Source organism: Oncorhynchus keta, chromosome 2 (assembly GCF_023373465.1).
Source record: "Oncorhynchus keta strain PuntledgeMale-10-30-2019 chromosome 2, Oket_V2, whole genome shotgun sequence".
Classification (NCBI taxonomy): Eukaryota; Metazoa; Chordata; class Actinopteri; order Salmoniformes; family Salmonidae; genus Oncorhynchus; species Oncorhynchus keta.
Genome location: NC_068422.1, coordinates 21454360 through 21481926, shown reverse-complemented (window position 1 = coordinate 21481926; position 27567 = coordinate 21454360). Strand labels below are relative to the sequence as shown.

Here is a 27567-nt window from a genome sequence, read left to right as displayed (position 1 = left end):
TGCATTTTACATTTACATTTGACTATTTTAGCAGACGATCTTATCCAGAGCGATTTGAAACAGCATTCAGTATCACAACATCACAAGTAAATCCTTCTTGAAAATAACCGCTATCAGTATCTGTACTGGTAATAAAAATTCCCCTCACCTCATTGTCAATGTCAGAGGGCAGAATCCCTTTAATGGCAGCAAATATCCTCAGGTGCTCTTCTACAGTGAGCACGTCAAAGATGATGTTGAACTGAGGGCAGATGCCCACCAGCTGCCTCATCTCTGCCCCCTCAGCGATCTCTGCCACAGGGGAGCCATAGATGGAGGCGTGGCCGTCAGTCGGGGGACAGATCCCACACAGGATGTTCATCAGAGTGGACTTCCCTGCTCCGCTGTGGCCCAGGAGGGCTGTGATCTGACCTTCATAGATGTCAAAGGTCAAGCCTGGATAGAAGGGAAGTGGGCGGGACATGAAGACATTAGGGTCTACGAAGAGCCTCATATGGGGCAGACGAGGATAAACTGAGAAAGGTAAGACAACGTCAGGATCTGTTAACCTCTCTAGGCTTGGGGGCACATCCGGATGAAAAGCGTGCCCAAAGTAAACTGCCTGTTATTAGTAGATTTGGATAGAAAATACTCAGAAGTTTCTAAAACTGTTTGAATGATGTCTGAGTATAATAGAACTTATTTGGTAGGTGAAACCCCGAGGACAAACCATCCAGGATTCTTTTTTGTTGTTGAGGTGACAGTGTTTTCAATGGGTTTTCTATGTGGATCTAGATTTCTAAGGCACTTGCTTGCAGTTCCTATCGCTTCCACTGGATGTCAACAGTCTTTAGAAATTGGTTGCTGTTTTTTTTGTGTAATGAAGAAGTAGGGCTGTTCAGAACGAGGGTCGAGTCAGGTGTAGTGTTGTGGTTGGGGCCGCGGCCTAAAAGCTCGCTCCACTTCGTTTTTATCCGCTATTGAACGCAGTTTATCCCGTCTTCAATTTTATGGATTATTTACGTAAAAAAATACCTAAAGTTTTATAAGGAAAGTTGCTTGAAATGTTTGGACAAAGATTACAGGTAACTTATTTTGTAGTCATGTTGCGCGAGTTGGAACCGGTGTTTTTCTAGATCAAACGCGCCAAATAAATTGACATTTTGGAGATATAACGACGGAATTAATCGAACAAAAGGACCATTTGTGATGTTTATGGGACATATTGGAGTGCCAACAGAAGAAGCGTTTCAAAGGTACGGCATTAATTATATCGTTATTTCTGAGTTTTGTGTCGCGCCTGGCGGGATGAAATATGATTGTCTGTGTTTGTTTGATGGTGTGCTGTCCTCAGATAATCGCATGGTTTGCTTTCGCCTTAAAGCCTTTTTAAAATCTGACAACCTGGCTGGATTAACAAGAAGTTAAGCTTTATTTTGACATATTGCATGTGTATTTTCAAGAATGTTAAATATTTAAAATTCTGTAGTTTGAATTTGGCGCCCTGCACTTTCACTGGATGTTGGTCAGATGGGATGGTAGCGTCCCATCTAGCCTAGAGAGGTTAAGGAAGTTCGGAACTCTGCCGATTTCCAATTTGTCTGTTAGATACGGCAACTAGAAAAGAGGCTCCACACAGACACAGACACAAGAGTGACAAGAGAAATACTTAGAGGAATGAGCCTCACCCCTCAGAGCTTCCACGATGCTGTCCTTCTCTTTGTACACCTTGCGGATGTTGTTAATGCTGCCAGGGTGGGGAGACAGAGAAGAGGGTAAACAAAAGGTTTCAATCTGGCACTCATTCTTTCTGGATCAAAGCTAATGGAAGCCAGTGGGTTCCTATCAGGTGCTCATCTATATCGACACAGCTCGGCTGCGGTTATCGTTTCAACTGGTAACTCTAAAAGCCTGTATTTCTGTCCTGGAAAGTCAATAATGGGACCAGGTTTCTCTATAATGTAAGAGGATATCCGCCTGATCCGGAGCTGTCGAGCTGAGGCAGCCACAGAGTCTATTTTCAAAGCCACTTGTTACAGAGAGACACACGTGTCCTCTCCCAGCCAGGGACAGGAGCATTATGATAAGAAGATCTGCACCAAAATACTTCATATGATGCACCATCAGAACTGACGTCAATGGAAAGTTGCTGATTCACACTATAGGGCCGGCCGAAACCTTACAGTGTTCCCTTCACATTGTCCTTTACAGCATGGTTCAAGCAACTATGAAGTTAAAGTCAGTAGCCTTGCTTCATGTACAACCACACCAGTGGCGGCCAGTGTCGTTTAAGATGAGGGAGGACAATTATTTTTCATGAGCATGGCCTTATTTCTATTGCAGCATATTGGATGATTGTCATTCATATTCCATTCACCCAGTTCAATGTAACAGCAATATGGTTAGGCTACTAATAAGATAACTAAGATATTTACGAGGTTACAGCCTCAATCTCATTTCCCTGACAGGTAGTAATATGTGAACGGTTCAGAGGTCTATTTTTTGCTTAAGAAAACACAATTAGTTTAGTCAGCATTGAGGAGACAACAATAAACAATAAATAAAAGTATAAAGTGAAGTTGTGCATTTTTCACGTTAATTATTTATATAAATAGTGAATAAGAGTGGACCAAGTCCCGAGCCCTGGGGCACACCATTACAGACAGACAATTTAGCAGACATGAGCACATCAAATTGAGTGCACCGAGTTCTATCAGACAGATAGTTAGCAAACCATGCAACTACATGCTCGGAAAGACCTATGCTCGATAATCTCTGCCTCAGTACAGCATGATCAATTGTATCAAAAGCGTTAGAGAGATCAATAAAAAGTGAGATAGTGCTGTTTTTTTGTCAAGGGCTTCAGTGATATCATTTAAAACCTTCATGGCTGCTATAATTGTGATATGCTTCTACTTGAAGCCCGATTGGTACATTGATAAAATAGAGTTCATTTTTATATACTATTTTAGCTGTTCAGTAACAAGGGTTTCAAGTATTTTTGCTAGGGGTGACAGCTTTGAGATTGGCCTATAATAGAGTTGGATCTCCCAGTTTTAAAAGTTGTAGGACAAATGTTGATTTCCAGATCCTTGGAATTTCATTACATGCAAGGGTTCAATTGAACAGATATAGTGGTTCAGCTATGAAATCAACTGCCAGTTTTAAAAAGCAGGGATTAAGAAGATCAGGACCTGCAGGATTTCTCTGATCTAAGGATGTCAGGGCTTTATGTACCTCCTGCACTGAGAATGGCAAAAAGCTAAACGTTTGACCAGCTCTCACCGGTTCATCCACACAGGGCTGTATAGAGACAGAAGATACTAAATCAAACAGCCTATCAGATGACACAAGGTGTTCATTGAAACAATTTAGCATTTCAGTTTCGTCATGAAGAGCAACAGAGTCCTTCAAAAAACATGAAGGTAATTAATTAACAGTACTGTTACCGGACAGACTTAATAGCCCTCCAAAACTTCCTAGGGTCATTCAGGTTATTAGTAGTAACAGACATAAAATATTCAGACTTGGCCTTCCTGAAAAGAGAAGAACACTTGCTTCATAGCTGTGAAAAAAGAAGCCAATCAGCATAAGAACATGATTTCTTTGCCTTAGCCCAGGCTAGATTACGTTAGTGAATAATACAAGACAGCTCAGAAGACAACCATGGATTATCCCTCCCTTTACCTCTGAACCTGTGGAATGGGGCATGTTTTTTACTATTTGGAAAAAACAATCATGAAAGAATTTCCAGGCAGTTTCCACATCAGGAAAAAGCTCAATCTTGCTCCAGTCAAAATAAAACAAATCTGGAAAGAAAGCCTGCTCATTAAAACCCTTAAAGTTTCTCATCAAATCAAATCATATTTTGTTTGTCACATGCGCCGAATACAACAGGTGTATAAAGTACTTCAGTGTACTTACAAGCCCTTAACACTTATTGTTCTTAAAACTGCATTTTTGGTTTAAAAAAAAGTAACAAATAATTAAAGAGCAGCAGTAAAATAACAATAGTGAGGCTATATACAGGGGTACCGGTAAACAGTCAATGTGCAGGGGTACCGGTTAGTGGAGGTAATATGTACATGTAGGTAGAGTTAAAGTGACTATGCATAGATTATAAACTGAGTAGCAACAGCGTAAAAGAGAGGTCTGGGTAGCCATTTGATTAGCAGTTCAGGAGTCTTATGGCTTGGGGTTAGAAGCTGTTAAGAAGCTTTTTGGACCTAGACTTGGCACTCTGGTACCGCTTGCCGTGCGATAGCAGAGAGAACAGTCTATGACAAGGGTGGCTGGAGTCTTTGACAATTTTTAGGGCCTTCCTCTGACACTGCCTGGTGAGCCTGAGCCGTACGCACTACCCTAAGTAGTGCCTTGCGGTCGGAGGCCGAGCAGTTGCCATACCAGGCAGTGATGCAACCAGTCAGGATGCTCTCAATGGTGCAGCTGTAGAACCTTTTGAGGATCTGTGGACCCACGTCAAATCTTTCAGTGTCCTGAGGGGGAATAGGCTTTGTCATCCCCTCTTCACAACTGTCTTAGTGTGTTTGGACCAGGATCGTTTTTTGATGATGTTGAGACCAATAAACTTGAAGCTCTCAACCTGCTCCACTACAGCCCCGTCAATAAGAATGGGGGCGTGGTCGGTCCTCGTTTTCCTGTAGTCCAGAAATCAGTTCCTTTGTCTTGCTCACATTGAGGGGGAGGTTGTTGTCCTGGCACCATCGTTGTCAGTGATCAGGCCTACCACAGTTGTGCTATCGGCAAACTTGATGATGGTGTTGGAGTTGTGTCTGGCCATGCAGTCATGAGTGAACAGGGAGTACAGGAGGGGACTGAGCACACACCCGAGGGGCCCCTGTGTTGAGGATCAGCGTGGCGGATGTGTTGTTACCTACCCTTACCACCTGGGGGCGCCCTGTCAGGAAGTCCAGGATCCAGTTGCAGAGGGAGGTGTTTAGTCCCAGGGTCAAGGGCTTGTAAGTAAGCATTTCACTTTAAGGTCTACACCGGTTGTGTTGGCAAATATGACAAATAACATTTGATTTGATAATATTTAGTATAGTTTTATCTAAAAAACATAACTTTAATGTTTGACCATTTTTGTTCTTATGAAATTCACCTAGGATGGTCAACCCCTTCCTCCTCTGAGGAGCATCCACTGAACTACACCCATTGGACAGGCCGCATCAAGTAACTATGGTGGATGCATAACCAGGCCAGCCCAGTGCAGCTTGGCTTAGATCAGTAGTGTGGAAAGGGTATAAAGGGGAGGCTCTTACCGGATGGCCTCTTTCCCCCTGAATTCCGGAGAGACGGGCTCCACAGACTCATTCACTCCTGTGGCCCCGTTCACCTCCGTCTCGTACACAGAGCTCACCTCGACGTAGCGCTTACTGCGCTTGGACCAATAGGATGGCTTCATGAAGTATACCAGGGAGCGCCGCATGCCAAACTCACCTGTACAAAGGACACAGGAATATGGAAGGCCATTTGAGATAAATAGACAGGTCACAGTTTTAAAAAATGTACTCAATTAAGACCAAACTGTATGAGTAAAGGTTGAATGAAATCAATACTTCCTTGATGTGTTGAGAAGAGAGGAAGAAGAGTCAAAACAGTACCTGGTAGGACCTGGTCCAGGTAGACAGCCAGCAGCAGGTAGAGTATACAGTCCAGGACGAGCATGAGAAGGGGGGCGTAGAGGGGATGGGGGCCGTTGGCCAGGGTAGCGAACACAGCTCCGTCCCCCTGGGCCTCCAGGTACACCACCTAGACTCACAGAGAATAGAACAGAAAAGCTTTATTACATGGGGGGTGGTCTCCGTAAACATTGCACACTGTCTTGGACAACCTTGACAATAAAATGTTGGGTAATTCCATGGTAACAGGCTGATGCTGTGAGTCCGGTTTTTCATTTTAAAATGTATGTCAAACAAAAAACAATGATTGCAAAGTTAAACAAACAATACAGCTTTATGCACAAGAATAACTTAATTTCCACAGAACATTTGACAAAAACACATTTACTTGAACAGATTTGCAGACGCAAAGTTTCGTAACAGAATGATGGTTTGTGCAGTTTGTTCTGTGATTCTGTTACTAAACTTTGCACCGTATCACCACAGAAAATGTGCGCTTCTATTGTCCAAGTCCAGGTAGTCGCTCCCTGTTTCAGTCTGTTTAATGAACACGACACGGGCGTTGACTGTGTTGGTTACCTGGGCAATGCCGATGGAGAATGCGCTGGGGGACAGCAGACAAAGAACCCAGACCAGAGGCTGGGGGAAGTCCTTCATCAGGACAGTGAACAGGGACAGGCAGCCGAAGACCACAGTCAGCATTGAGCCCACCGTACTGGCAAACTTAGGCTTCTTAAACAGAGGGGTCAGCATGAAGGAGAAGAAGATCTGGGGAAGGATAAAATACAAGAGTTTAAAGAGGTAGTTCACTGAGGTTTGACAATCGGATGGAACATTCTAAGGTAAGTAAAAAATAACCTACACTTTAAAAAAGTGAACAATCCCTTTGTTATGGCCTGTCACAACCAATGCGAGTCAACCAAATGCAGTGTCAAATCTATTGGTAGAGGGGAGTTAAAAGCTAACAGCATCCTATGGTAACTGAAATTAAGAAGTCAATTTCAGGTCAAATCCGTGACACACATGGCACATTGAATAGAAGTCTTGGCCTTAAAACATTTTAAGACACGCACATAAAAGCATCTGCTAAATATAAATAAACTCAACGTAAAAAGAATTGTCCCTTTATCAGGACCCTCTCTTTCAAAGATAATTAAAATCCAAATAACTTCACAGATCTTTATTGTAAAGGGTTTAAACACTGTTTCCCATGCTTGTTCAATGAACCACATTTCAGGCTTCAAACATAAAGATATAAAACTGTATTTTTTTGTGAAGAATCAACAACAAGTGGGACACAATCATGAAGTGGAACGACATTTATTGGATATTTCAAACTTTTTTAACAAATCAAAAACTGAAAAATTGGGCGTGCAAAATTATTCAGCCCCCTTAAGTTAATACTTTGTAGCGTCACCTTTTGCTGCGATTACAGCTGTAAGTCGCTTGGGGTATGTCTATCAGTTTTGCACATCGAGAGACTGACATTTTTTCCCATTCCTCCTTGCAAAACACGCTTGTCTTTAACATGAGCTGCTCAGTATGTGTTTTGGTAATCCTTACTACTGTGGCTTTTTTGAAAGATATCATGAAGAACTGCAAAAGTGTTGCTACTGTACTGTTCTCACTTTCTGGAGTACGATTGTGCCATGCGGACTCTTCTCGGACTCTGAAAATGAATCAGACTATGGGGAAATCCCTGATTTAAGTTCAAACATTTTCATTGAACCAGACATTGGAGTCTTCTCAAATGGTAATCAACATTGTTGTTGTCACAGAAGAAGTTGACAGAGTTTTGAAATCAGTGGAATGCCCAGTGAAAGCAGAGTATGCTAGCTAAGGAGATGGAGAAAATTCTGGCTTTTGATAGCAAATATGCAGAGTGAGTCGAAAAGAGAACACACAGAAGGCTGTTGTATAAAACAACTGTCTCTGGATTACAGCTTCAATTTAATGGCAACCATGGCATCCATGACAGAGGGAGAAGCGTTCATCCATGTATACGGGGGATATAGTCTAGCTAGCTACATTTTCAAATACTATACATTTCTAATTTAGTCAGAAAATCATTTTCATTGCAAGTTAAAGAGTACTGTTAGATAACATTTGCTAGCTAACATTACGTGTATGATCTGTGTAGTAATATTATTTGTATCTCACAAAGCCATTTGCATTGCTAGTCATAGCCTAATGTTAGCTAGCTAGCTAACACTGAACCTAGTTAGCTTTAGCTACCTGCAGATTGCATAGTAGCAAGCTATGACAATCAGTTTGTATTGCCAGTAGTTATGGTTGGGATTATTGCCACATTCAAAACAACTGGGAACAACTGGGAACGAGCTCCGACTGGGAAAACGTTTTTTTTTTGCGGTCATCCAACTCGGAATCTCGGGCCTCTTTATAGAGTCCCGACCTTCCGACCTGAAGAGAGAGCACTGATGTCATGATTTCACCTCGTATTTTTTCCAAGTTCCCAGATGTCTTGAAAGCACCATTAGGTTCATTGTTTATCTAGCTACATGTCTAAACAAAAGACTCTACCTCGCCAGATGACATGACCTACCTAGTTAGCCAGGTGTGATTACGGTCATCTATTGTATTTCATGAACATGACTAGACAATAGTGACCCATACACTTAACTAGATGTGGCTGCGGGGTGGTTATTGCACTTCTTTCACATGACCCATCGATTTAGACAAGTGTGTCTGGGTAAGAATCGTCTAATAAATATAAAATATTTACATGGACACTTTCTATTTTTGATATTGCTACTATGCAAATATGCAAGTAACCATTTCACTGTATCATTTACACCTTTTGCATGTGAAAAATACATTTTGATTTTGGTTGATATGTTGTGTGTTTACCAGAGATGGTAAGGTGAAGAACATGACCTGCCCAAAAGTCAGAATAGGGTATAGGCCAAGGACTAAATAAAGTGTATTTTTGCTACTACTTATCACTTTTAGTATTTAAATCTTTGGTTGTTTACAAATTTCTCACTATGTTTAGCACATGGCCTCACATGTGAATCCTTAAAAAGATGGGTGAGGCTAAGGCTTAAGAGGGTGTGAACAATGATGAATGGGTAAAGACAAAGAAGAGCTCTCCAGTAGGTGTACCCAAACATTCAAGGGCCATTTTCTCATAAGTGGAGTTACAAGTTAATAAACTTTCAAAGCATAACTGCAGTGTATGATATATCATTGTCCAGCTCTGAGTCTCTACTTTTATTAAATGCAAAAAACACTATTTAAAATCTTGCTACAAAGCACCGAATCGAGCCAGTCGATGTCACACATACACACACCCACCCACACCAGTGGCGGTCGATGCCGTATAAGATGAGGAAAGATTATACAGTTGAAGTCAGAAGTTCACATACACCTTAGCCAAATACATTTAAACTCAGTTTTTCACAATTCCTGACATTTAATCCTAGTAAAAAATCCCTGTCTTAGGTCAGTTAGGATCAACACTTTATTTTAAGAATGTGAAATGTCACAATAATAGTAGAGATAATTATTTAATTCAGCTTTTATTTCTTGCATCACATTACCAGTGGGTCAGAAGTTTACATACACTCAATTAGTATTTGGTAGCATTGCCTTGAAATTGTTTAACTTGGGTCAAACGTTTCTTGTAGCCTTCCACAAGCTTCCCACAATAAATTGGGTGAATTTTGGCCATTCAAGAGCTGGTATAACTGAGTCAGGTTTGTAGGCCTCCTTGCTCATCACACACACTATTTCAGTTCTGCCCACAAATGTTCTATGGGATTGAGGTCAGGGCTTTGTGATGGCCACTCCAATACCTTGACTTTGTTGTCCTTAAGCCATTTTGCCACAACTTTGGAAGTATTCTTGGGGTCATTGTTCATTTGGAAGACCCATTTGCGCCCAAGCTTTAACTTCCTGACATGATGTCTTGAGATTTTGCTTCAATATATCCCCGTAATTTTCCTTCATCACGATGCCATCTATTTTGTGAAGTGCACCAGTCCATCCTGCAGCAAAGCACCCCCACAACATGATGCTGCCACCCCCGTGCTTCACGGTTGGGATGGTGTTCTTCGGCTTGCAAGCCTCCCTCTTTTTTCCTCCAAACATAACGATGGTCATTATGGCCAAACAGTTCTATTTTTGTTTCATCAGATCAGAGGACATTTCTCCCAAAAGTACGATCTTTGTCCCAATGTGCAATTGCAATCCGTAGTCTGGCTTTTTTATGGCGGGTTTTGGAGCAGCGGCTTCTTCCTGGCTGAGCAGCCTTTCAGGTTATGTCGATATAGGACTCGTTTTACTGTGGATATAGATACTTTTTTACCCGTTTCTTCCAGCATCTTCACAAGGTCATGTGCTGTTGTTCTGGGATTGATTTGCACTTTTCGCACCAAAGTACGTTTACCTCTAGGAGACAGAACGTGTCTCCTTCTTGAGCGGTATGACGGCTGCATGGTCCCATAGTTTTATCCAAAGCGACTTACAGTCATGTGTGCATACATTCTACGTATGGGTGGTCCCGGGGATCGAACCCACTACCCTGGCGTTACAAGCGCCATGCTCTACCAACTGAGCTTGCGTACTACTGTTTGTGTAGATGAACATGGTACCTTCAGGCGTTTGGAAATTGCTCCCAAGGATGAACCAGACTTGCGGAGGTCTACATTTTTTTTTCCTGAGGTCTTGGCTGATTTCTTTTGATTTTCCCATGATGTCAAGCAAAGAGGCACTGAGTTTGAAGGTAGGCCTTGAAATACATCCACTGGTACACCACCAATTGACTAAAATTATGTAAATTAGCCCATCAGAAGCTACTAAAGACATGACATCATTTTCTGAAATTTTCCAAGCCGTTTAAAGGCACAGTCAACTTAAGTGTATGTAAACTTCTGACCCAATGGAATTGTGATGCAGTGAATTATAAGTGAAACAATTAGTCTGTAAACAATTGTTGGAAAAATGACTTGTGTCATGCACAAAGTAGATGTCCTAACCGACTTGCCAAAACTATAGTTGGTTAACAAGAAATGTGTGGAGTGGTTGAAATACAAATTTAATGACTCCAACCTAAGTGTATGTAAACTTTTGACTTCAACTATATATATTTTCTCATGAACATGGCCTTATATCTATTACAGCATATTGGATGACTGTCATTCATATTCCATTCACTAAGTTAAATGTAAATCAAATCAAATTGTATTGGTTACATACACATATTTAGCAGATGTTATTGTGAGTGTAGAGAAATGTTTGTTCATTGCGCCAACAGTGCAGTAATATATAACAATTCACAACAATACACACAAATCTCAAAGTAAAATAATGGAATGAAGAAATATAAATATTAGGATGAGCAATGCTGTAGTGGAATTGACAAAAATACAGTATATACAGTGGGGAGAACAAGTATTTGATACACTGCCGATTTTGCAGGTTTTCCTACTTACAAAGCATGTAGAGGTCTGTAATTTTTTATCATAGGTACACTTCAACTGTGAGAGACAGAATCTAAAACAAAAATCCAGAAAATCACATTGTATGATTTTAAAGTAATTAATTTGCATTTTATTGCATGACATAAGTATTTGATACATCAGAAAAGCAGGACTTAATATTTGGTACAGAAACCTTTGTTTGCAATTACAGAGATCATATGTTTCCTGAAGTTCTTGACCAGGTTTGCACACAATGAAGCAGGGATTTTGGCCCACTCCTCCATACAGACCTTCTCCAGATCCTTCAAGTTTCAGGGCTGTTGCTGGGCAATACGGACTTTCAGCTCCCTCCAAAGATTTTATATTGGGTTCAGTCTGGAGACTGGCTAGGTCACTCTTGAGATGCTTCTTACGGAGCCACTCCTTAGTTGCCCTGGCTGTGTGTTTCGGGTCGTTGTCATGCTGGAAGACCCAGCCACGACCCATCTTCAATGCTCTTACTGAGGGAAGGAGGTTGTTGGCCAAGATCTCATGATACATGGCCCCATCCATCCTCCCCTCAATACGGTGCAGTCGTCCTGTCCCCTTGGCAGAAAATCATCCCCAAAGAATGATGTTTCTACCTCCATGCTTCACGGTTGGGATGGTGTTCTTGGGGTTGCACTCATCCTTCTTCTTCATCCAAACACGGCGAGTTGAGTTTAGACCAAAAAGCTCTATTTTTGTCTCATGAGACCACGACCTTCGCCCATTCCTCCTCTGGATCATCCAGATGGTCATTGGCAAACATCAGACGGGCCTGGACATACGCTGGCTTGAGCAGGGGGACCTTGGGTGCGCTGCAGGAGTTTAATCCATGACGGCATAGTGTGTTACTAATGGTTTTCTTTGAGACTGCAGCGCACGCAAGGAAAACATTTACACTGGTCTACTGTCCATTGCTTGTGTATAGAGGTCCTGGAAAGCAGGAAGCTTGGCCCCAGTGATGTACTGGGCCATACGCACTACCCTCTGTCGTGCCTTGCGGTCGGAGGACGAGCATTTGCCATACCAGGCAGTGATGCAATACATATATTTGGATTTGTTTAACACTTTTTTGGTTACTACATGATTACATGTGTGTTATTTAATGTCTTTACTATAATTCTACAATGTAGAAAATAGTAAAAATAAAGAAAAACCCTGAAATGAGTAGGTGTCCAAACTTTTGACTGGTACTGTATCTTATCTTTTAGAACAGTCTGAACTTCAACTCTGTTCTTCTGTTTCAGGGATTTAATTGAACACACAGTAAATGGCATGTCATGAACGAACCAGGGCTCATTAGAGGTACTCACAGAGGAGATGCCGTAGAGGAAGATGAGGAGGAAGATGACGATGAAGTCACTGTTGGGGAAGAGAGCTGTATAGGTAGCGATGATGGACATGAGGATGGACATGGTGGTGACCAGAGCTGCATACAGCAGGCCCCACGATAGCCTGTTGAAACATCAACACACACACACACCTTTGTAGAGAAAAAAAAAGCAGATAGCATAACATAAATTACCGTAATTTCCGGACTATAAGCCGCTACTTTATTCCCACGCTTTGAACCTCGCGGTTTATACAATGACGCGGCTAATTTATGGATTTTTCCCGCTTTCACAAGATTCATGCCGCCAAAAGACTGAGCACCGTCACATAATGTGACGTAAATCGAGCGCGCTCAAACTTCCCATCATTCTGATTACAGTAGTAATTTTGTCACCCTCATCATGGCAAAGACACGGAGAAATGCATATGATGCAGCTTTCAAGTTGAAGGCGATCGATCTGGCTGTTGGAAAAGGAAATAGAGCTGCTGCACGGGAGCTTGGCCTTAATGAGTCGATGATAAGACGTTGGAAACAGCAGCGTGAGGAACTGACTCAGTGCAAAAAGACAAGAAAAGCTTTCTGAGGGAAGAAAAGCAGATGGCCCAAAGTATTTGCAGCCACTCGACATCAGTGTAAATCGTGCATTTAAGGTGGCGCTCCTTGTTCAGTGGGAGGCTTGGATGACAAGTGGGGAGAAATCCTTCACTAAAACGGGCTGCATGCCGAGATCAACTTATGGTCAAGTGTGCCAGTGGGTCCTGACAGCGTGGAGCATTGTCAAAAAATCCACTATCATCAACGGGTTTCGAAAGGCTGGACTGCTGCGTGTTGAAGGGGCAGCATGAGCTCAGCGGGGTATTTGCCTCCGGATGAAAGTGACGAGAGCGACAATGAAAACGATCCAACATCGGATGAAGCAATTCTGAGGCTATTCAACTCCGACACCGAAGGAGATGACTTCAGTGGTTTCAGTGCACAGGAGGAGGAAGATAGTGACCAAGTTCATTTGTTTCAATGTACCGGTAGGCACCTGCGGCTTATAGACATGTGCGGCTTATTTATGTACAAATTACATATTTTTTAATAATTCAGTGGGTGCGGTTTATATTCGGGTGCGCTTAATAGTCCAGCAATTACGGTATGTAAAAATCCTCCCCTCAGACTCTTAATTTTTATTTATTTTACCTTTATTTAACTAGGCAAGTCAGTTAAGAACAAATTCTTATTTTCAATGACGGCCTAGGAACAGTGGGTTAACTGCCTTGTTCAGGGGCAGAACGACAGATTTTTACCTTGTCAGCTCTGGGATTTGATCTTGCAACCTTTCAGTTACGCTCTAACCACTAGGCTACCTGCCGCCCTTACGTGGGATGATGTAAAAAGCCTTAATAATGTTATTTCTTTAACAACCTAGCTTTGCACATGGTACGCCAGCCTCCATCATTGAGTCAGTTAACTGTTGGAGGTTCTTTATGGCAATATAGTATAAATGTATACAGCAGTTACTTTAACAAACACAAATCATCCTACTGACCAGAAGGCAGAGTCGTAGAGGCCCATCATGGTCATGGTGTCTTTGAGCCTGTGTTCCTTCTCTGCTGCTACGTTGACGATGAGGAAGGTGATGAAGGGTGTGAAAGCCAGCACCAGGTAGATGGAGATGAGAGCGTGGGGAAACTTTTGGACCTCCACTGACCCTGGCTGGCCCATCATCACCACACGCAGGTGGTCCATCTCACTCCATACTGACCGCTTGGTCTGCATCTGAACACAGGACATAGGCAGGGATCAAGCATTAATATACACTGAACAAAAATATAAACGCAACATGTAAAGTGTTGGTCCCATGTTTCATGAGCTGAAATAAGATATCCCAGAAATTCCATACACACAATAAAAGGCCACTAACATTTGCAGTTTTGTCACACAACACAATTCCACAGGTGTCTCAAGTCGAGGGAGCATGCAATTGGCATGCTGACTGCAGGAATGTCCACCAGAGCTGTTGCCAGAGAGTTGAATGTTAATTTCTCTACCATAAACCGCCTCCAACGACATTTTAGAGAATTTGGCAGTATATTCACCTACAGTGGGGCAAAAAAGTATTTAGTCAGCCACCAATTGTGCAAGTTCTCCCACTTAAAAAGATGAGGCCTGTAATTGTCATCATAGGTACACTTCAACTATGACAGACAAAATGAGAAAAAAAATCCAGAAAATCACATTGTAGGATTTTTTATGAATTTATTTGCAAATTATGGTGGAAAATAAGTATTTGCTTCTTACGAAGCCACTCCTTCGTTGCCCGGGCGGTGTGTTTGGGATCATTGTCATGCTGAAAGACCCAGCCACGTTTCATCTTCAATGCCCTTGCTGATGGAAGGAGGGTTTCACTCAAAATCTCACGATACATGGCCCCATTCATTATTCCTTTACACGGATCAGTTGTCCTGGTCCCTTTGCAGAAAAACAGCCCCAAAGCAAGATTTTTCCACCCCCATGCTTCACAGTAGGTATGGTGTTCTTTGGATGCAACTCAGCATTCTTTGTCCTCCAAACACGACGAGTTGAGTTTTTACCGAAAAGTTATATTTTGGTTTCATCTGACCATATGACATTCTCCCAATCTTCTTCTGGATCATCCAAATGCTCTCGAGCAAACTTCAGACGGGCCTGGACATGTACTGGCTTAAGCAGGGGGACACGCCTAGCACTGCAGGATTTGAGTCCCTGGCAGCTTAGTGTGTTACTGATGGTAGGCTTTGTTACTTTGGTCCCAGCTCTCTGCAGGTCATTCAATAGGTCCCCCCGTGTGGTTCTGGGATTTTCACTCACCGTTCTTGTGATAATTTTGACCCCACGGTGGTGAGATCTTGCGTGGAGCCCCAGATCGAGGGAGATTATCAGTGATCTTGTATGTCTTCCATTTCCTAATAATTGCTCCCACAGTTGATTTCCTCAAACCAACTGCTTACCTATTGCAGATTCAGTCTTCCCAACCTGGTGCAGGTCTACAATTGTGTTTCTGGTGTCCTCTGACAGCTCTTTGGTCTTGGCCATAGTGGAGTTTGGAGTGTGACTGTTTGAGGTTGTGGACAGGTGTCTTTTATACTGATAACAAGTTCAAACAGGTGCCATTAATACAGGTAACGAGTGGAGGACAGAGGAGCCTCATAAAGAAGAAGTTACAGGTCTGTGAGAGCCAGAAATCTTGCTTGTTTGTAGGTGACCAAATACTTATTTTCCACCATAATTTGCAAATAAATTCATAAAAAATCCTACAATGTGATTTTCTGGATTTTTTTTCTCATTTTGTCTGTCATAGTTGAAGTGTACCTATGATGAAAATGACAGGTCTCTCATCTTTTTAAGTGGGAGAACTTGCACAATAGGTGGCTGACTAAATATGTTTTTGTATATCCTACCAACGGGACATTAAAAACTGTAATATCTTATGTTTCACAGAGCCGTGGCTGAACGACTACATTAAGAACAAACAGCTGGCGGGTTATACACTCCATCGGCAGGACAGAAGAACAGCCTCTGGTAAGAAACAGGGCGAGGCCCAATGCATATTTATAAACAATAGCTGGTTTTGCTCGCCTGAGGTAGAGTATCTCATGGTAGGCTGTAGACCACACTATCTACCTAGAGATTTAATCTGTATTATTCGTAGCTGTCTACATACCACCACAGACCGAGACTGGCACAAAAACCGCACTCAATGAGCTGTATTCCTCCATAAGCAAACAGGAAAACGCTAATCCAGAGGTGGCGCTCCTTGTGGCCGGGGTCTTTAATTAATGCAAGAAAACTTAAATCAGTTTTACCTCATTTCTATAAGCATGTTAAATGTACAACCAGAGGGAGAAAAAATTCTAGACCACCTTTACTCCACACAGACGCGTACAAAGCTCTCCCTCGCCCTCCATTTGGCAAATCCTCCTGATTCCTGGATGCCACCCGTTCTGTAAAATACGTAACGGTTCCGTATTTCACAGAAAGAATAAACGTTTTGTTTTCGAAATGATAGTTTCCGGATTTGACCATATTAATGACCTACGGCTTGTTATTTCTGTGTCTATTATATTACAATTAAGTCAATCATTTGATACAGCAGTCTGACTGAGCGGTGGTAGGCAGCAGCAGGCTTGTAAGTATTCATTCAAACAGCACTTTACTGCGTTTGCCAGCAGCTCTGCGCTGTTTATGACTTTAAGCCTATCAACTCCCGAGATTAGGCTGGCAATACTATAGTGCCTATAAGAACATCCAATAGTCAAAGGTATACGAAATACAAATGGTATAGAGAGAAATAGTCCTTTAGTTCCTATAATAACTACAACCTAAAACTTCTTAACTGGGAATATTGAAGACTCATGTTAAAAGAAACCACCAGCTCTCATATGTTCTTATGCTCTGAGCAAGGAACCTAAACGTGAGCTTTTTTACATGGCACATATTGCACTTTTACTTTAAACCAAATAGAAAATGTCATTATTTATTTGAGACTAAATGTATTTTTATTTATGTATTAAGTTAAAATAAGTGTTCATTCAGTATTGTTGTAATTGTCATTATTACAAATGTATATATAAAAATTGGCCAATTAATTAGTATCAGCTTTTTTTTGGATCTCCAATAATCCATATTGGAGTTGAAAAATCATAATCGGTCGACCTCTATCCTGAACAGCTCTTCAAATGGCTACCCATACTATTTGCATTGCCCCCCTCACGCTGCTGCTACTTTCTGTTAATATCTATGCATAGCCACTTTAATAACTCTAACTACGTGTACATAATTACCTCAACTACCTCGACACCGGTGCCCCCCGCACATTGACCCTGTACAGGTACCCCCCGTATATATCCCCGCTATTGTTATTTACTGCTGCACTTTAATTATTTGTTATTCTTATCTCATACGTTTTTAAAGGTATTTTCTTAAAACTGCATTGTTGGTTAATGGCATATAAGTAAGCATTTCACAGTAAGGTCTACTACACCTGTTGTATTCGGCACATGTGACAAATAACATTTGATCTCACCTGTATGATGGCGGCGTCGATGAGAGTCTGGAGGCGGATGAAGCCAGAGTACCAGTAATTAGCTGCTCTGCAGTTCACTGAGCTGGCAAAACAGTTGGCTGAGGGAGGGAGGAACAAACAAAGAAACAGACAGACACACTCCGTTAATGCCTTCATAACTCACATCTGTACATGGACTAGTAACCAATCCTTTGAATGATCTTGGAATTTAAAATCATCTAGCAGTATGCAAACAATATATCTCCAAGCGGGAAAGGCTATCTATTGTATTGGGGATGTTCTGCTTGTACAAAGAGGGTAGGGTCAAACTTTGTCTCTCTCACTAATGGATATTAGGAAGGTATAGGCTCAACTCTCGCTCACAATTAAAAAACACATTTTTTCACCTTTGTTTAACCAAGTAGACAAGTCGAGAACATGTTCTCATTTACAATTGCGACCTGGCCAAGATAAAGCAAAGCAGTTTGACACATACAAAAACACAGAGTTACACATGGAGTAAACATACAGTCAATAATACAGTAGAAAAATATGTCTATATACAATGTGAGCAAATGAGGTGAGATAAGGGAGGTAAAGGCAAAAAAAGGCCATGGTGGCGAAGTAAACACAATATAGCAAGTAAAACACTGGAATGGTAGATTTGCAGTGGAAGAATGTGCAAGGTAGAGGTAGAAAAAATGGGGTGCAAAGGAGCAAAATAAATAAATAAATACAGTAGGGGGAGAGGTAGTTGTTTGGGCTAAATTATAGATGGGCTATGTACAGGTGCAGTAATCTGTGAGTCGAGGATCGGTAGGATGGTCAGTTTTACAAGGGTATGTTTGGCAGCATGAGTAAAGGATGCTTTGTTGCGAAATAGGAAGCCAATTCTAGATTTAACTTTGGATTGGAGATGTTTGATGTGAGTCTGGAAGGAGAGCTTACAGTCTAACCAGACACCTAGGTATTTGTAGTTGTCCACATATTATAAGTCAGAACCTTCCAGAGTAGTGATGTTGGACAGGCGGGAAAGTGCAGGCAGCGATCGGTTGAAGAGCATGCATTTAGTTTTACTTGTATGGCATTGAAGCTCATCTGGAGGGTTGTTAACACAGTGTCCAAAGTAGGGCCAGAAGTATACAGAATGGTGTCGTCTGCGTAGAGGTGGATCAGAGACTCACCAGCAGCAAGAGCGACATCATTGATGTATACAGAGAAGAGTCGGTCCAAGAATTGAACCCTGTGGCATCCCCATAGATACTGCCAGAGGCCTGGACAACAGGCCCTCCGATTTGACACACTGAACTCTATCAGAGAAGTAGTTGGTGAACCAGGCGAGGCAATCATTTGACAAACCAAGGCTATCGAGTCTGCCGATGAGGATGTGGTGATTGACAGAGTCGAAAGCCATGGCCAGATCAATGAATACTGCTGCACAGTATTGTTTCTTATCGATGGCAGTAAAGATATCGTTTAGGACCTTGAGCATGGCTGAGGTGCACCCATGACCAGCTCTGAAACCAGATTGCATAGCGGAGAAGGTATGGTGGGATTCAGAATGGTCGGTAATCTGTTTGTTGACTTGGCTTTCAAAGACCTTAGAAAGGCAGGGTAGGTCTGTAGCAGTTTGAATCAACAGTGTGTCCCCCTTTGAAGAGGGTAATGACCGCAGCTGCTTTCCAATCTTTGGGAATCTCAGACGACACGAAAGAGAGGTTGAACAGGCTAGTAATAGGGGTTAATACAATTTCGGCAGATAATTTTAGAAATTTGTAGGGGTCCAGATTGTGCAGCTCTTTCAAAACATCAGCTGACTGGATTTGGGAGAAGGGGAAATGGGGAAGGCTTGGGCGAGTTGCAGTGGGGGGTGCAGTGCTGTTGAACGGGGTAGGGGTAGACAGGTGGAAAGCATGACCAGCCGTAGAAAAATGCTTATTGAAATTATCTATTATAATGGATTTATCGATGGTGACAGTGTTTCCTATCCTTAGTTCAGTGGGCAGCTGGGAGGTGTTCTTATTCTCCATGGACTTTACAGTGTCCCAGAACCTTTTTGAGTTTGTGTTGAAGGAAGCAAATGTATGCTTGAAAAAGCTAGCCTTGGCTTTTCTAACTGCCTGTGTATATTGTTTTTTTTTGCTTCCCTGAAAAATTGCATATCACGGGGGCTGTTCGATTCTAATGCAGAACGCAATCAGATGTTTTTGTGTTGGTTCTGGGCAGTCAGGTCTGGAGAGAACCAAGGGCTATATCTGTTCCTGGATCTAAATTTCTTGAATGGGGCATGCTTATTTAAGATGGTGAGGAAGGCATTTAAAAATAAATAACCAGGCATCCTCTACTGACGGGGTGAGATCAATATCCTTCCAGGATACCCTGGCCAGGTCGATTAGAAAGGCCTGCTCGCTGAAGTTTTTCAGGAAGCGTTTGACAGTGATGGGTGGTCTATAGCAGGCGGCAACGGTGAGAGACTTGTTTTTAGAGAGGTGGATTTTTAAAAGTAGAAGTTCAAATTGTTTGGGTACAGACCTGGATAGTAGGACAGAACTCTGCAGGCTATCTTTGCAGTAGATTGCAACACCGCCTCCTTTGGGCAATCTATCTTGCCTGAAAATGTTGTAGTTAGCCAGCATTCAGACACGGCTAGAACATCCGGGTTGGCAGAGTGTGCCAAAGCAGTGAATAAAACAAACTTAGGGAGGAGGCTTCTAATGTTAACATGCATGAAACCAAGGCTATTACGGTTACAGAAGTCCTCAAAAGAGAACGCCTGGGGAATAGGAGTGGAGCTAGGCACTGCAGGGCCTGGATTCACCTCTACATCACCAGAGGAACAGAGGAGGAGTAGGATATGGGTACGGCTAAAAGCTATGAGAATTGGTTGTCTAGAACGTCCAGAACAGAGAGTAAAAGGAAGTTTCTGGGTGCGATAAAATAGCTTCAAGGTATAATGTAAAGACAAAGGTATGGTAGGATGTGACTACAGTGGAGGTAAACCTAGGTATTGAGTGATGATGAGAGAGATATTGTCTCTAGAAACATAATTGAAACCAGGTGATGTCATCTCATTTGTGGGGGGTGGAACTGAAAGGTTGGATAAGGTATAATGAGCAGGTCTAAAGGCTCTATAGTGAAATAAGCCAATAAACACTAACCAGAACAGCAATGGACAAGGCATATTGACATTAAGACTAGAGGTCGACCGATTATGATCTTTCAACGCCGATACCCATTATTGGAGGACCAAAAAAGCCTATACCGATTAATCGGACCATTTCTATTTATTTATTTGTAATAATGACAATTACAACAATACTGAATGAACAATTATTTTAACTTAATATAATACATAAATTTAGCCTCAAATAAATAATGAAACATGTTCAATTTGGTTTAAATAATGCAAAAACAAAGTGTTGGAGAAGTAAAAGTGTAATATGTGCCAAGTAAAAAAGCTAACGTTTAAGTTCCTTGCTCAGAACATATGAAAGTTGGTGGTTACTTTTAACATGAGACTTCAATATTCCAAGGTAAGATGTTTTAGGTTGAAGTTAATATAGTATTTATAGGACTATTTCTCTCTATACCATTTGTATTTCATATACCTTTGACTATTGGATGTTCTTATAGGCACTATAGTATTGCCAGTGTAACAGTATAGCTCCCGTCCCTCTCCTCGCCCCTACCTGGGCTCGAACCAGGAACACATCGACAACAGCCACCCTCGAAGCAGCGTTACCCATCGCTCCACCCTCTGCAAGGGGAATAACTACTCCAAGTCTCAGAGCGAGTGACGTTTGAAACGCTATTAGCGCACACCCAGCTAACTAGCTAGCCATTTCACATCGGTTACACCAGCCATTAGGCTGATAGGCTTGAAGTCATAAATAGCGCTGTGCTTGCGAAGAGCTACTGGCAAAAACGCATGAAAGTGCTGTTTGAATGAATGCTTACGAGCCTGCTGCTGCCTACCATCGCTCAGTCAGACTGCTCTATCAAATCATAGACTTAGTTATAACACACAGAATTACGAGCCTTTGGTCATTAATATGGTCGAATCCGGAAACTATCATTTCGAAAACAAAACATTTATTATTTCAGTGAATCTAAAGGATGGCATCCCTAAGTCTAAATATTCTTGTTACATTGCACAACCTTCAATGTTATGTCATAATTACGTAAAATTCTGGCAAATTAGTTCACAATGAGCCAGGCTGCTCAAACTGTTGCACCTGGTTAATATTTCCTGCTAACCTGGATTTATTTTAGCTAAATATGCAGGTTTAAAAATATATACTTCTGTGTATTGATTTCAAGAAAGGCATTGGTGTTTAAAGTTAGGTACAGTCATCCAACGATTGTGCTTTTTTCGCAAATGCACTTTTGTTAAATCATCCCCCAGCGTTGCATTGATTCTATGCAACGCAAGACGCGCTAGATCAAAAAGTAATATCATCAACCATGTGTAGTTATAACTAGTGATTATGATTTACTGATTGTTTTTTGTAAGATACGCTTAATGCTAGCTACAAACTTCCCTGGCTTCTACTGCATTCGCGTAACAGGCAGGCTCCTCGTGGAGTGCAATGAGAGGCAGGTGGTTAGAGCGTTGGACTAGTTAACTGTAAGGTTGCAAGATTGGATCCCCCGAGCTGACAAGGTGAAAATCTGTCATTCTGCCCCTGAACAAGGCAGTTAACCCACCGTTCCTAGGCCGTCATTGAAAATAAGAATGTGTTCTTAACTGACTAGCCTAGGTAAATAAAAGGTATATATATATATATATTTTTTTTTTAAAGAATCGGCACCCCAAAATACCGATTTCCGATTGTTATGAAAACGGCCCTAATTAATCGGCCTTTCCGATTAACCGGTCGACCTCTAATTAAGACATTGATAAATACTTGATTTATTACAAAATTAAAATAATCTCTCACCAATAGATTCAGTGTAGTCACTGGGCAGGGGCAGATGGTTGTAAGGGAAGCGCAACCTGTAAGAGGTGGGTGTGCTGCCCATGAAGACCACCCCAACGTAGCCTGAGGGCTCATAAAGACTGGCATTCTCCAGATCCTCTTCACTAGAGAACATCTCCAGGCGATCCTGCAAGTCTACAGTGCAATCAGGAAATCACAAGAAATAAGGCAGACATAAATACACTGTCTGTGTCCCCAATAGCACAGTATTCCTATTATAGTGCACAACGTTTGACAAGGGCCCATATAAATTCCCTCCAGGCTCCAATCAATGCTTAGCCTACACCAAGGCAATGCTTTTAGGCTAAATCCATGACGGGACGGGGAGGGCTTAATCCATGCCTTGGTTTTGTTAATCTGGTCAGTCGCCAAATGCTAACGTTTTAGCATTTGTGCGACAAATCCAAAGCAAGTCAATATCCCCTATATTAGCATTTTATGCACTTCATGTCCATCCTCCTACTTACGCATTTCCTGGGCCACCTCCTCCATGATGTGATTGGTGGCATTGTTAATGGGGGTGTATCCCAGGCCCTTGAGTAAGTGGTAGTCCTCCCTCTCCAGCTCCATGGTACTGATGCCTCCGTAGTAGACATGTGGGTTCAGGGTGCTGATCAGAATCAGCAGGCACAGCAGCAGCAGTGGCAGGATCAACTCCTAGAGGAGAAACGGCACCGATCAATCAAATCATCTCCTGGAGGGAAAGGGAATTAATCAACCACTCACTACCTCAATAAATCAAATTGATTTATAAAGGGCATCAATTAATCAATAATACAATGAAACAAATGTATTGATAAAGCCCTTTTATATCAACATTTATCAAAGTGCTTGACAGTAACTCGGCCTAGATGGAAGGACACAAGACTGAGGTTGAATTAACATATCAGCCTTATCATTCTAATAAACAGCAGTGACACTACCGTAAACATCCTACTACCGTAGACATCCTACTACCGTAGACAGTACTCCTCCCCCATAACCACTTGGTGGCCTGGTTTGAGCGGATCAAATCTGTGACGCATTGTGATTGACTGACTGATCTACAAATAATAATGACTGAGTAGTTAGTAATGATGCAAAGTGATTAGTCAGTCAGTCGGCAGTTGCTTACACTGTCGGCTACAATGTCGAACAAGCCCACTGTCTTTAGCTTTTCCATGGTCTGAAATTCTCACTACCATCAAGGTTGGCGACAAACAGTGCTATTGGGGAGAAGTGAGATTAATTGAAACACTTAACACTGTTGTGTTTGGCATGTCATGCCCTCAGCTGGAGGCTGGCATATCTTTCAAACAGCCATGGATAAAAAATATATGTTAGCTACTCCTATGACATGCCTTGTTCACATACTAAATTGATTTGTGCTTAAAGCTGTAGTTGTAATGAGTCTGCACACATTTGAATGGCATTTCGCTCAGAAGACATCCGGCAGAAAAGTCTGTCCGTTTTATGAAATTGTGCAAATATTTTACTGTCACTACAATTATATTTATTTGACAGTTAAGGTGAAATCTTACAGCAAGTACTTTAGAATTTCATTGTTACTATATTTAGAATAGGGGTGTGAACATTTAAAAGCTAAAATGTTTAAACAAAATAGGGATCTTTAAAATTAAGAAAAATCCTTCAGGGAAATTCTCTTGTGTTTATCACAGTGCAACTGGCTTGCCTGCTCTTTCGCTTTGCTAATGATGCAAGTGGGTGTTCACTCTTTGGTCTGTTGTACATAGAATATCCTAGACTATTCATTGATGATAGGACCTGCTTTACTGAAGTTGTGAGATACTGCAAGCCAAGAAATTGTGAAATTCAGCATTCCATTGCGAGATACAGCTTTTAATTGCAGATAGGTCTAGCCAAGGCACTTTCAAGGATATATGACTGCACTAGATAGGCTATAACTTCATTGCCCGGCTCTAGCAGTCATAAATACGTAATAGGACGGGATGAAAAACATTTCTGCACAAAGTTCGAGAGAAATAAGCTTTGTGCATATGGAACATTTCTGGGATCATTTATTTCAGCTCATGAAACATAGGACCAACACATCACCTGTTGCGTTTATATTTTTGTTCAGTGTAGACAATTATTAATATTTCTATAATATTTGTACTATGTACTTGAGCTTGTTTCCTCAAAAGTGAGTACACCAAATAAGGTAAGTTCCAGACCTTTATAAAACTATGCAGCTTTACCAGTTATTTTTTTATTTACCTGGCTATCCAAACTCCTTGCTTTGGCAAAATACACCCATGGACGTTTGTTCTAGCAAAGAGTCTGGGTCGGAGTACCTCCCCGTCGATTCTAAAACGGAAAAACATTCTAACAGTTCTGATTGGTCATAGAAACCGATACGCCATTGTCTTTGATACTCCGATCGGTTAGAGATGATCACTGATGACTTCGTTCTGTACAACAGACCTAATTTTCACCACAAACTACTTAAATGATGGCAGTTTCAGACTGAAGTATTGTATGTAGCGAACAATAGAGCAGCGGAAGAATTCAGTTTGAGTCGTCAGTTGGTTCACACATTTTAGGGAATGTTCAGAGGTGGGAACTTTGTGGGAATTAACGGGGAAAAATGGGAATTAACAGAAATATATGCAAATTAATACCATTTAAATGTCGATGTTTTGTGTGTTGGATATGTTTACCATATCATATGGAGACAGAAACATAAAACCTTTTACCTCATAGGAAGACAACTTTAATAAAAGGAGTTCACTCTTCACATTGCACACACACACAGTACCAGTCAAGAATTTGGACACACCAACTCATTCCAGGGTTATTCTGTATTTTTCTATAATAGTGAATATATAAAAACAATAAAATAACACAAGGAAACAGTTTTATTTTTGTGTCATCAGACCAGAGGACATTTCTCCAAAATGTACAATCTTTGTCCCATGTGCAGTTGCAAACCGTAGTCTGGCTTTTTTATGACGGTTTTGGAACGGTGGCTTCTTCCTTGCTGAGTGACCTTTCAGGTTATGTAAATATAGGACTCGTTTTGCTGGGGATATAGATACTTTTATACCTGTTTCCTCCAGCATCTTCACACGGTCTGTTGCTGTTCTGGGATTGATTTGCACTTTTCGCACCAAAGTATTTTCATCTCTAGGAGGCGTCTCCTTCCTGAGCGGTATGACGGCTGCGTGGTCCCATGGTGTTTATATATATATATATATATATATATGCCATATATATATATATGCCATTTGGCAGACGCTTTTATCCAAAGCGACTTACAGTCATGTGTGCATACATTCTACGTATGGGTGGTCCCGGGAATCGAACCCACTACCCTGGCGTTACAAGCGCCATGCTCTACCAACTGAGCTATACTTGCGTACTATTGTTTGTACAGATGAAAGTGGTACCTTCAGGTGTTTGGAAATTTCTCCCAAGGATGAACCAGATTTGTGGAGGTCTACATTTTTTTTCTGAGGTCTTGGCTGATTTCTTTTGATTTTCCCATGATGTCAAGCAAAGAGGCACTGAGTTTGAAGGTAGGCCTTAAAATTCATCCACAGGTACACCTGCAATTGACTGAAAATAAGTAAATTAGCCTATCAGAAGCTTCTAAAGCCATGACATTATTTTCTGAAATTTTCCAAGCTGTTTAAAGGCACAGTCAACTTAGTGTATGTAAACTTCTGACCCACTGGAATTGTGATACAGTGAATTATAAGTGAAATAATCTGTCTGTAAACAATTGCTGGAAAAATTACTTGTGTCTTTCACAGAGTAGATGCCCTAACCAACTTGCCAAAAGTATAGTTTGTTAACAAGAAATTTGTGGTGTGGTTGAAAAACAAGTTTAATGACTCCACCCTAAGTCTATGTAAACTTCCGACTTCAACTGTATTTACCATATGATATGGTGACAGAAACCTTGTACCTTATCATAAGCAGACAATTGCAAATTGTTAAATTCTTCCAATAGAAATAAAAAACAATTTAGTTATGAATTGAACTTTAATTAAATGAGTTGACTATTCACATGGGATAATTTCACTGAACAAAAAGGGAATATCGAATGATCCCCAATGATCCATCACATCTCCCAAAAACGTTTTCAACATGCATCTATAAAATGACAGTCTAGAAACTAAAGCTTTGGTTGTCTTCCTCAGGCTTCCATGTCTTCTCCCTGGACCTCCTCAATGTTCACCTCTTGAACATCCAGACTCTGAGACCTCATCTTCACAGTCACATTCCAACCTTGAGGGTGGCTCATTGTCAGGCTCAAAATGCCTCACATGGCCACCAATTGTTCAACCCTTGTATTGGTCAGCCTGTTGCGTACTTTGGTGTGTGTGTGTGTGTGTTCCCAAACAAGGACCAGTTGCGCTCTGAGGCAGCTGATGTTGGTGGGATTTGGAGGATAATGGAGGCAACAGGGGAAAGAGCCTCAGATCCACAAAATCCCTTCCACCAGGTGGCTGATGAGATATGTTGGCACGACTGCCATATTGCATCTTCATCCCAAAGCTCTTGCTTGGAAGTGTACTTCTCCAAACTGCCAAGAACCTTGCCCTCATCCAGGCCAAGGTGGCGAGACATGGTAGTGATGACACCATAGGCCTTGTTGATCTCTGCACCAGACAAGATGCTCTTGCCAGCATGCTTAGGGTCCAACATGTACGCTGCGGCATGTATGGATTTCAGGCAGAAGTCTTCACACTTTTTGATGTATTTCAGAACTGCAGTTTCCTCTGCTTGGAGCAACAGTGAAGTGGGCAGGGCAGTACGGGTTTCTTCTCTTACATCTGTAAGCAGAGTCTGAACATCAGACAGGATGGCATTGTCTTCCTCAATATGTGCAATGGCTTTTACTATAGGTTTCAGGAATTTCAGGCTGCTTTACCACCCTCTCCAAAAATACATAATCCAGGAGGATCCTCTTGATGGGGCTGTCCATATCGGCAGATTGTGATATGGCCATTTCTTGGAAAGACTCCTTCCCCTCCAGGAGACATGACGACAACACCACCCAAATGGGTGTTGCTGGGCAGCTTCAATGTGGTGCTCTTATTCTTCTCACTTTGCTTGGTGAGGTAGATAGCTGCTATAACTTGATGACCCTTCACATACCTAACCATTTCCTTGGCTCTCTTGTAGAGTGCAT

General features: G+C 41.6%; 1 protein-coding gene across 1 annotated transcript in view; it reads right to left on the bottom strand.

Moving 5' to 3' along the window:
• abca5 (ATP-binding cassette, sub-family A (ABC1), member 5) overlaps positions 1-27567 on the bottom strand; it is a 123705-nt gene that overhangs the window by 71263 nt on the left and 24875 nt on the right. The window contains exons 3-12 of the mRNA XM_052473580.1: positions 22895-23084; positions 22389-22562; positions 17470-17567; positions 13954-14183; positions 12400-12541; positions 6201-6389; positions 5604-5751; positions 5262-5439; positions 1668-1726; positions 149-435 (exon numbers count right to left, since the gene is read on the bottom strand). Of these exons, the coding sequence (XP_052329540.1) occupies positions 149-435; positions 1668-1726; positions 5262-5439; positions 5604-5751; positions 6201-6389; positions 12400-12541; positions 13954-14183; positions 17470-17567; positions 22389-22562; positions 22895-23084 (1695 nt within the window). The remainder of the gene's footprint in view (positions 1-148; positions 436-1667; positions 1727-5261; positions 5440-5603; positions 5752-6200; positions 6390-12399; positions 12542-13953; positions 14184-17469; positions 17568-22388; positions 22563-22894; positions 23085-27567) is intronic.